General features: G+C 39.7%; 1 protein-coding gene across 1 annotated transcript; it reads left to right on the top strand.

The window, feature by feature from the left end:
- The first annotated feature begins 2,094 nt into the window (after positions 1-2,094).
- LOC311238819 (H-2 class II histocompatibility antigen, E-S beta chain-like) lies at positions 2,095-11,071 on the top strand. The gene is made up of 5 exons (XM_084327019.1): positions 2,095-2,194; positions 7,044-7,316; positions 8,883-9,164; positions 10,085-10,198; positions 10,895-11,071. The coding sequence occupies exons 1-5, from the start codon at positions 2,116-2,118 to the stop codon at positions 10,945-10,947; spliced, it is 801 nt and encodes a 266-aa protein (XP_084183145.1). The 5' UTR covers positions 2,095-2,115; the 3' UTR covers positions 10,948-11,071.
- Positions 11,072-11,654: the final 583 nt, after the last annotated feature.

The following is an 11,654-nucleotide window of genomic DNA, read 5'->3' as shown; positions in this document are numbered from 1 at the left end:
CTGGTGACCACATCCAACCTTTACTCTAAATTACTGTCAAACGAAGTGAATGTGCGCAAAACTATTTCGATTTTTTTTATGTTTGTGAGATTATGTGCAAAATAAATCAGCATTGTTTTATTGCTGAATTGCTCATAATGTGCATTGCCAAAACACTATAATGCTTCATACAACACCACTATATTTATTATTATTATTATTATTATTATTATTATTATTATTATTATTATTATTATTATTATTATTATTATTATTATTATTATTATTATTATTATTATTATTATTATTTATGTGTATACTAGGGTGTTTTTTTAAGGAAATCTTTGCAGTTGTGGACAACCTGATTTTAGCCTACATCATCACATTTGCAATAATTATTGTTTTGTCTCGGGGGTCCTCCCCCCGTAAATCTTGTGCATCAAACACTTGTTTTCGTGCATTCTGGTGGACTTTTCTGCACCTATTTCTGCCTATTCGGCATCTATTTATGGTGGAAATGTGTTTATTTATGTAAAGGAAAAGACAGCATTCAGGTCCCCGCTGACACTGATATAATGGGATATAAATGCAAGGGGAGAAGGGCAACACCACCAGTGGAAATTGAACAACCCTTAGATCTCGTAAAATGTTCAATCTCATTATATTGGCAATATTACGCTTTTTTACATTTGTTTGTTTTTACAAGATGATTGCCTTTAAATGGTGCAGCATACAGTATGAACAGACAAAGAAAAAAACTGAAAGTTGCCAAAATATGAAATGCATGATTGTTAGCCGTCATACTGTTGTTTGATTCTGCGTGGATTCATTTGCCAAGTCTGGGAAAACCCTAACAATACAGTCCTTTCAGTACAGAGGTAGGCATTGAATATAGGCATTCTTCGGGTACCCCTTCAGTCATTTTTAAATGGCTGGATGTCTATTGTCTTCTGTTTTTTTTTTTTTTTTTTTATCCACTTTTTCTCCCATTTTTCTATATTTTCTCCCATCCCAATTTCGTATCATCCAATTCAACCCTCCCCTGTCACGAACGCTGTTTCTTGCCTCCCACAAGCCGGCTGCAATGTGGACTAAGTCATAAAAGTCCCCTCCGGTACTTGAGGTAACAGCAGTCGCATCTTTTCACCTGTGCAGCTCGATCTCTCAGTGGTGAGGAGTAACGCGTGGGAGGCTCACGCTGTCCCCGACACTTCCTGATTCTACTGCGCAGGCGCACCAACCGACCTGTAGGAGTCGCTGTCCACAACGCCCGATCCCCACCCATCAGTTTCCCACCCCCTAATACGGCCAATGTGTATTAGTATGAACGACCAGCTAAACTGAAAGCAATGTGGAGCCCAGCGTCTCCGCATTCGTGGCGAGCGCCTTGCCCACTACGCCACGTAGCCGCCCTATCTTCTGGGTTTTATTAAGTGTAATCTCAGCCTGGTAACGTTCAGGAGGTGGTTTTATTGAGTGTTATCTCAGCATGGTAACATTCAAGAAGTGGTTTTATTGAGTGTAATCTTAGCATGGTAATGTTCAGGAAGTGGTTTTATTGAGTGTCTGCTCAGCCTGGTAACGTTCAGGAAGTGGTTTAATACTTTACTCCCAAACATTTATGAATCCCTTAATTCATTTTAAAAAGCTGTGACAATAAAATAATCAGAATCGGAATCAGTGGACATGACGGGACGTCACTGTTTTAGGTTCTGTGGCGATGGCAGCACATCATAATTAGCCCCTATCAGGAATTCTATACCATTTCCCTACATACTTCACAGGTCCTTCCAGCTAATCGTTCCCAGTTCAACAAATATATTTGATTCATCCACTGCCCCTGCTTAGCCTGGGCCACAGCCTTTGTACAGCTTACTACTTCCTCTTGTCGCCATACCTGCTCCACTACCAGTTTCCTCCTTTCTGTGGGGTGGGTTGTCACTGTGGTTCTGAGTCTCAGAGAGATGACAGCCAGTTTAGTTCTGTTGAGATTACACTAGACTTGGTTTAGTTTAGTTGATATTACTCTAGACTTAGTTTAGTTCTGTTGATATTACTCTAGTCTAGACTTAGTGTAGCTCTGTTGATATTACTTTAGACTTAGTGTAGCTCTATTTATATTACTCTAGACACACTATGAAGAAGGTTGTGTCAGTGTGGACCATCATTTCCATCTCCTTAGCTTTGACATCATCAGCTATAAAAGCAGATACAGGTATGTACATATTTTAATGTTATTGAAGCCTTTAATAATTTTACAACCATGTAATTAAAGGGATAGTTTAGATATTTTGACATGAAGTGGTATAAAATACTGGCAGTATAGTCTAATCGATGAATAGCCATTAGTTGACTTAATGAGCCTTGTGGTTTAAATTCTGGCGTGTTAAGACACAATGAGACAAAATGTTCCTTTATTGATATAATAATAATAATTCATTACATTTTATATAGCGCTTTTCTCAGACTCAAAGCGCTTTACAACATAGGGTGGAAATTGCCTCCTTCACCACTGGTAGCACCCAACCTTGGGTTACACAGGCTCAATGGCTACTATACACTGGCACCCGGCACACATCACACTACACAATGGCTGAATGTCTCAGGAGACATATCAGCCAATTAAGGGGAAGGGATGATTAGGTGGCCTTGATGTCAGAGACCTGATTGGGAATTTGGCCAGGAACGTCGGGGAACCCCCTACTCTTTGCGTTAGGCGTCCTGGGTTCTTTAACAACCAAAGTCAGTAGTTTAAGACAGGCAGCACACAGGGTCCAGTAACAGAAAGGTTTTAATCCACACCACAATAGCTCCCCCCCGGCTGTCCTCTCTCTGAACTCTGCACCACAGTGACAACCCAGTAATCAAATGTATTTATTCAAATCAAATTGATTTGTACAGCCCGAAATCACAACGGGGGGGGGGGGGGACACCACAAGCGCCGTGGTGGGGAGAAAGTACATAAAAGTGGTGGGGAGAAAGTACATAAAAGTGGTGGGGAGAAAGTACATAAAAGTGGTGGGGAGAAAGTACATAAAAGTGGTGGGGAGAACCTACATAAAAGTGGTGGGGAGAAAGTACATAAAAGTGGTGGGGAGAACCTACATAAAAGTGGTGGGGAGAAACTACATAAAAGTGGTGGGGAGAACCTACATAAAAGTGGTGGGGAGAACCTACATAAAAGTGGTGGGGAGAAACTACATAAAAGTGGTGGGGAGAACCTACATAAAAGTGGTGGGGAGAAACTACATAAAAGTGGTGGGGAGAAACTACATAAAAGTGGTGGGGAGAACCTACATAAAAGTGGTGGGGAGAAACTACATAAAAGTGGTGGGGAGAAAGTACATAAAAGTGGTGGGGAGAAAGTACATAAAAGTGGTGGAGGGAAACTACATAAAAGTGGTGGGGAGAAAGTACATAAAAGTGGTGGGGAGAAAGTACATAAAAGTGGTGGGGAGAAAGTACATAAAAGTGGTGGGGAGAAACTACATAAAAGTGGTGGGGAGAAAGTACATAAAATTGGTGGGGAGAAAGTACATAAAAGTGGTGGGGAGAACCTACATAAAAGTGGTGGGGAGAAATTACATAAAAGTGGTGGGGAGAACCTACATAAAAGTGGTGGGGAGAAACTACATAGAAGTGGTGGGGAGAACCTATATAAAAGTGGTGGGGAGAACCTACATAAAAGTGGTGGGGAGAAACTACATAAAAGTGGTGGGGAGAAAGTACATAAAAGTGGTGGGGAGAAACTACATAAAAGTGGTGGGGAGAACCTACATAAAAGTGGTGGGGAGAAAGTACATAAAAGTGGTGGGGAGAAACTACATAAAAGTGGTGGGGAGAAAGTACATAAAAGTGGTGGGGAGAAAGTACATAAAAGTGGTGGGGAGAAAGTACATAAAAGTGGTGGGGAGAAAGTACATAAAAGTGGTGGGGAGAAAGTACATAAAAGTGGTGGGGAGAACCTACATAAAAGTGGTGGGGAGAAACTACATAAAAGTGGTGGGGAGAACCTACATAAAAGTGGTGGGGAGAACCTACATAAAAGTGGTGGGGAGAAACTACATAAAAGTGGTGGGGAGAAAGTACATAAAAGTGGTGGGGAGAAACTACATAAAAGTGGTGGGGAGAACCTACATAAAAGTGGTGGGGAGAAAGTACATAAAAGTGGTGGGGAGAAACTACATAAAAGTGGTGGGGAGAAATTACATAAAAGTGGTGGGGAGAAAGTACATACAAGTGGTGGAGGGAAACTACATAAAAGTGGTGGGGAGAAAGTACATAAAAGTGGTGGGGAGAAAGTACATAAAAGTGGTGGGGAGAAAGTACATAAAAGTGGTGGGGAGAAAGTACATAAAAGTGGTGGGGAGAAACTACATAAGAACATTTTAAAATTAAAATCATAATACAATAATGATTATATAGTAACTTGATCGATTTTGTTTGCAGATGATATTGTTGAACACTGTGTTTGAAATAATTGTTAAGCGTTTAATGTAATAAGGGGTAGGACCTGCATTATTATTATTAGTTTATTTATGACTTACTTTATTTGTATTTCTTTCTTTCACAGCAAATTATCCTTGTATTTTTTATTACATTGTTATTGATTTCTTGATTATATAATAATAATAATAATAATAATAATAATAATAATAATAATAATAATAATAATAATAATAATAATAATAATAATAATAATAATAATAATAATAATAATAGTTATTATTATTATTATTATATTATTGTTTGAAATAAACTATTCAGTCATTCATTCACTCATTCATAAAACGTTTGTTTGCATGTCGTTGTGTGGATGCACTTTTAGCTGTCTATTTTTATACTCATTCTGCTTTTATTTTGTCAGAAACCTGCTAATAGTCTTTTATAGACAGAAATCTGAAATCTATCCAAAAGAAATCCAGGAGGTTTTAATATCAACTCTCTGCTAATCTTATGCCCATCTATAATTATGCCAATTCTATGCTCATTTTATGCCTATGTCTATTTTGCGTCTACATCACTGCTGCGAAGCAGCGGAAATTCCAGTATGAAAGCAAGGTGCTATACAAATAAAGGTTATTATTATTATTATTATTATTATACTACCTGCAAGTATGTCATAGCACTTCATAGCCACATTCACACTGCAGGCCCAAATCTGATTATTTTGGCTCATACAGTATGTGACTGAGATATTTTTCAATCCAATTCTGATTTGGGCCACTTTCATATGGTCCTAAATCAGATACAGGTCAGATTCTATTTGCAAAGAAACTTCAGTCTGAACATGTCGGAATTCATACAACTTTTACGTCAATCTAGATTGACATTCATCACAATTCTGCGCTGGTGGGAGTCAATCTGTGAATACAGACATGGAAGACAGGACAGCTGTGATGGAGCTGGTCAGTGAGTGGAGGGACAGTGAGGTGTTTACTATATTACTTGGGGTCATACTTCTGTACAAGCAAAACTTAATCTGCGCATGCGGGTCAAGTTCAGGAGCGTGACCGGTTCACACTGGAATCTGATATTGGCCACTGTGACATAGGTTGGTCATTATTATTGTATTATTTATTATTATTATTATTATTATTATTATTATTATTATTATTATTATTATTATTATTATTATTATTATTATTATTATTATTATTATTATTATTATTATTATTATTATTATTATTATTATTATTATTATTATTATTATTATTATTATTATTATTATTATTATTATTATTATTATTATTATTATTATTATTATTATTGTAGGTGTTAAATGTCAGGTAGGTGAGTTGTTTGGTATTTGTAATATGGTGTAGTGTCACCTTGTATTAATTCCCTCTTCTGTTTCCCCCTTCTCAGGTACCGCCCGCCCTTTGCTGTAGAGTCTGCTGAGTGCCCAATAACCTCGTTCCCAGTTTTATCTTCTCCGTGAGATAAAGCCTGGTAAAGAACTACGGCCGAAAGTGTGTATGGGGTAGAATTTCCGGTGTATGTACTTCCCCTGGAAGCTGCCTCCGAACGGACCAAACCTTTCCCGAATCCTGTCAGCAAACAAGCTAGAACGTCCCGGTCATGTAGTAAATTCTTCAGGCAAAGCCGTTGCAGTGGCTTAAGCGAGGAAATATTGTGCACTTCACACGTTTCTATAATTGTTTTGTCGAAACCGGAAAGCCTGTAGCCTGTACTTCCTGTACTTCCGTTTACACACTTTAGGAGGCATATCTTGTGCCCAATGATGACTACAGCTGAGGACAATCACTCATTAAGGGGCGGGTGGATAAAACCTGAGATTCTGCACCCACACATGGCCTTTTGCCACTACCATTGCCTTATCTATGCTGAACGGTTGTGTCAGCTTTATGTCACTGTTGTGTGGGACTGTGTGTGCGTTTTGTTCACACTACTACCCGTAGTAGCTTTATTGTCTCCTTACTGGTGTTTCTACCAGGTAAGGTTGATTCTGTCTTGTGGCACTCATTCTTAGTAGTAGCCTTGTTTTGTCTTGCTGGTGTTGATTGTCATGTACGTTTGTTTGTGTCCTGTGACACTTGGGTTACTTGTGTTTGTTTAGTGTTTACCCCTTTGCCTAGTGTTGTCTTATCGTCTATTCCTGTTTTGTTCTCCCTTACCCTATGCCTTGTTTGTGTGTTTATGGGTTTCATTCCCCTTTGTTTTAATAAATATAATTTACTTTGGAAAACGTGTTATTCTTTTCTCCTGCCGGGACTGGTGCTACATGCACATGCTGAACGGGTTGGATTCACAACAACCCAGTTCAGATATACAGTTATGGGTTAACTGATACATCTGTAAAGCATTTTCATCATCATTACCAACCTTTGTATGTGACAGCCACATTTAAAAAATAATGTGAAACAGCCAAACAAAGAAAATCTGATCTGAGCAATAAATCAGAATTGAGCACTACGGCTTGCAGTGTGAACGTAGCCTATGTCCCTTTAGCTAATGAGCTACAGCAACTGTCCGCATCCTCGTCACCTCAGAATGGATGGATAAACCTGATGTTTGAGAGAACATTGTTCTTCTCTTTTCAGACGGATTTGAACACTTCAGATCCACGGAGTGTCTGTACACCTCAACTGAACTCCAGGATATAAAGTACATCGACTCTTATATTTTCAACAAGATTGAGTACATCAGATTCGACAGCGCCGTGGGTCACTTTGTTGGACACACTGACTACGGTATACGGAATGCAGAGAGAATGAATCTGCTTCCTTCCGGCCTTGCCAGCAAGCGGCGGGAGCTGGAGATATTCTGCAAGCATAACGCTGAGCTTCACTACAGAACCATCGTAAATAAGACCGGTGAGCTGCGCAACAACAACAACAACAACAACAACAACAACAACAACACTACAGTATAGACCGCTCAGAGCTCTCAATACTACCGTATAGACCTCTCAGACCTCTGGATACCACATTATAGACTGCTCAGACCTCTAGATACTACATTATAGACCGCTCAGACCTCTCAATACGACATTACAGACTGCTCAGACCTCTCGATACTACATTATAGACCTCTCAAATACGACATTATAGACCTCTCAATATGACATTATAGACTGCTCAGACCTCTCAATACGACATTTTAGAGTTTCAAGTTTCAAGTTTCTTTAATAGTTGTCATACAGAAGTACAGAATACTTTTATACAAAATGCTTCTTACTGTTACGCTCCAGAGACTGTGCTAGACAAGATAAGTATGAAATAAAATAGTATAGCATGTAAAATAGAAGTAAAAATAGAGGTCACAGTGTTCAGTATAGACATATGTACAATGTTCGATGCAGAATAGAAGTAACCACATTACAGATCTCTCAGATCTTTGAATAGTACATTATAAACCTCTCTCAACACTACATTATAGACCTCTCAGACCTCGCAACACTACATTATATTATAGACCTCTCAGACCTCTGGATACTACATTATAGACATCTCAAACCTCTCAACACTACATTATCGACCTCTGAATACTACATTATAGAACTCTCAACACTACATTATAGACCCCTCAAACCTCTTAATACTACATTATAGAAATTTTTTTTATCCACTTTTTCTCCCATTTTCTATTTTTTCTCCCATCCCAATTTTCGTATCATCCAATTCAACCCTCCCCTGTCTTTGAACGCTGTTTCATGCCTCCCACAAGCCGGCTGCAATGTGGACTAAGTCATACATAGCACGAGTCCCCTCCGATACTCGAGGTAACAGCAGTCGCATCTTTCCACCTGCACGGCTCGATCTTTCAACGTCAGGGGTCTGGGCTTTGGAGGGGCCCCGCCCCCGTCGCTTCCTGATTCTACTGCGCAGGCGCACCAACCGACCTGTAGGAGTCGCTGTCCACAACGCCCGATCCCCACCCATCAGTTTCCCTCCCCCTAATACTGCCAATGTGTATTAGTGCGGACGACCAGCTAAACTGAAAGCAATGTGGAGCGCTGGGCTCGAACAGGGAGGCGAACCTGTTCGAGCCTAGTCTCCAGTATTCGTAGTGAGCGCCTTGCCCATGTTCTTTTTATTGGAAATCCCAGGGAAATGATCTGCTAAGAACATCCAGTAAGTAGCATGTTACTAGCTAGAGAAATGATCTACCAACAACATCCAGTAAGGAGCCTCTGTTACTAGCTAGATAAATTATCTACCAACAACATCCAGTAAGGAGCCTGTTACTAGCTAGCTAGAGAAATGCTAAGACACTGCTGAGGGCGTTATGGCTCAAACTCGGACCCCAAAAGAGATCTACCATGAACAGATACACACACACGCGCACGCATGCACGCACGCACGCACGCACACACACACACACACGCACACGCTACTGCTGCCTGGTAATCATGTGTTGTGCTGTTTCCACCTCAACAGTGAAGCCCTATGTCAGACTGCGCTCTCTGACGCCCTCTGGCAGCAGACACTCTGCCATGCTGATGTGCTCCATCTACAGCTTCTACCCTAAAACAATCACAGTGACCTGGCTCAGGAATGGACAGGAAGTGACCTCAGATGTGACTTCCACAGAGGTGCTGCCTAGTGGTGATTGGTTGTACCAGATCCACTCCCATCTGGAGTACACGCCCAGGTCTGGAGAGCAGGTCTCCTGCATGGTGCAGCACTCCAGTCTGGACAGCCCTTGGGTTGAGGACTGGAGTGAGTTAACCCTTAACTACCAAACTTTCTGACACCCGGCCTAACCCTACACTATAACCCCTTAACTCTACACTATAACCCCTTAATCATACACTATCACCCCTTAACCCTACACTATAACCCCTTAACCCTACACTATAACCCCTTAACCCTACACTATAACACATTAACCCTACACTATAACCCCTTAACCCTACACTATAACCCCTTAACCCTACACTATAACACATTAACCCTACACTATAACACATTAACCCTACACTATAACCCCTTAACCCTACACTATAACCCCTTAACCCTACACTATAACACATTAACCCTACACTATAACCCCTTAACCCTACACTATAACCCCTTAACCCTACACTATAACCCCTTAACCCTACACTATAACACATTAACCCTACACTATAACCCCTTAACCCTACACTATAACCCCATAACCCTACACTATAACCCCTTAACCCTACACTATAACCCCTTAACCCTACACTATCACCCCTTAACCCTACACTATAACCCCCTTAATCCTACACTATAACCCCTTAATCCTACACTATAACCCCTTAACCCTACACTATAACACATTAACCCTACACTATAACCCCTTAATCCTACACTATAACCCCTTAACCCTACACTATAACCCATTAACCCTACACTATAACCCCTTAACCCTACACTATAACACATTAACCCTACACTATAACCCCATTAACCCTACACTATAACCCCTTAACCCTACACTATCACCCCTTAACCCTACACTATAACCCCTTAACCCTACACTATAATAATTGCTACTAATGGTGATTCAATTACAGTTCGTTTTGTAGTTGGCTAAAATTATGTGCACTATTTTTTGGATAGTGTCAATTAATTTACTCTGTAAGATGTAACACAGTCAGTACTTTCTCCAGATCCATCTCTGCCCCAGTCCGAGATTAATAAGATCGCCATCGGTGTGTCTGGGCTGGTGCTGGGAATGATTCTAGCGCTGGCTGGATTCATCGACTACAAGAAGAAATCTAGAGGTGAGTCTCCTCCTCTTTCTCTGTGTTAGAATGCATGCCACCCTACTTCATTGAAACAGACTTGAGAGTATATATATTCCATGGTGGTAATGTACTGAAACAGACTTGAGTATATTACATGATTATATTTGTACTGTGTTGGTAATTTACTGAAACATAGGGTATGTATTACTCAGTTGCAATTTACTGAAACAGACTTGAGTATATTTATTACATGGTGGTAATGTACTGAAATAGACTTGAGTATTTATTAAATGGGGGTAATTCACTGAAACAGAGTATATTCATGGTGGTATTCACTGAAACATACTTGGGTATATGTATTCCATGGTGGTAATTTACTGAAACAGACTTGAGTATATGTATTACATGGTGGTAATTTACTGAAACTAACTTGAGTATATCTATTACATGGTGGTAATTTACTGAAACTGACTTGAGTATGTATTACATGGTGGTAATTTACTGAAACTGACTTGAGTATGTATTACATGGTGGTAATTTACTGAAACAGACTTGAGTATTATGTATTACAGTACATGTTGGTAATGTACTGAAACAGACTTGAGTATGTATTACATGGGGGTAATTTACTGAAACAGACTTGAGTATGTATTACATGGTGGTAATTTACTGAAACTGACTTTACTATATGTATTACATGGTGGTAATGTGTGTGTGTGTCTCTGTTCACAGATAATCTCACAAACTACAGGGCCGATTTTAATGAGATGTTGCCCATAGACTGACAGCGGGCCAGGGACCTGGGAACTGTGTACTGTGTAGTGTGTACTGGTGTGTAGTTGTGTAATAGTTTGTAATCATGTGTAATAGTGTGTACTGGTGTGTAGTTGTGTAATAGTTTGTAATCATGTGTAATAGTGTGTACTGGTGTGTAGTTGTGTAATAGATTGTAATCATGTGTAATAGTGTGTACTAGTGTGTAATAATTAAGGCTGTCAATCGATTAAAATATTTAATCTGATTAATCACATGATTGTCCATAGTTAACTCGTGATTAATCGCAAATTAATCACATATTTTGTATCTGTTCTACCTTAAACAGATCTATTTCAAGTTTTAATACTCTTATCAACATGAGAGTCAACAAATGCTTGCTTTATGCAGCCATTTAACACAAATGGATGACCCTCATGCATTGCATCAAATTCAAAACAGAGTGATGCACAAAATAACTCTCTCTCCTCTCTCTCTCTCTCTCTCTCTCTCTCTCTCACACACACACACACACACACACACACACACACACACACACACACACACACACACACACACACACACACACACACACACACACACACACACACACACACACACACACACACACACACACACACACACACACACACACACATTGAGTCAGAAACAAACATAGTATCAATGAGAGTATCAATAATACACCTGAGTGAAGTCTAGTAAAAAAAAAAAACGTGTT

Source organism: Notolepis coatsorum (assembly GCF_963971535.1).
Source record: "Notolepis coatsorum genome assembly, chromosome: 13".
NCBI classification, from domain to species: domain Eukaryota; kingdom Metazoa; phylum Chordata; class Actinopteri; order Aulopiformes; family Paralepididae; genus Notolepis; species Notolepis coatsorum.
Note: the sequence above shows the minus strand (reverse complement) of the source record. Positions and strands in the feature narration are given on the sequence as shown.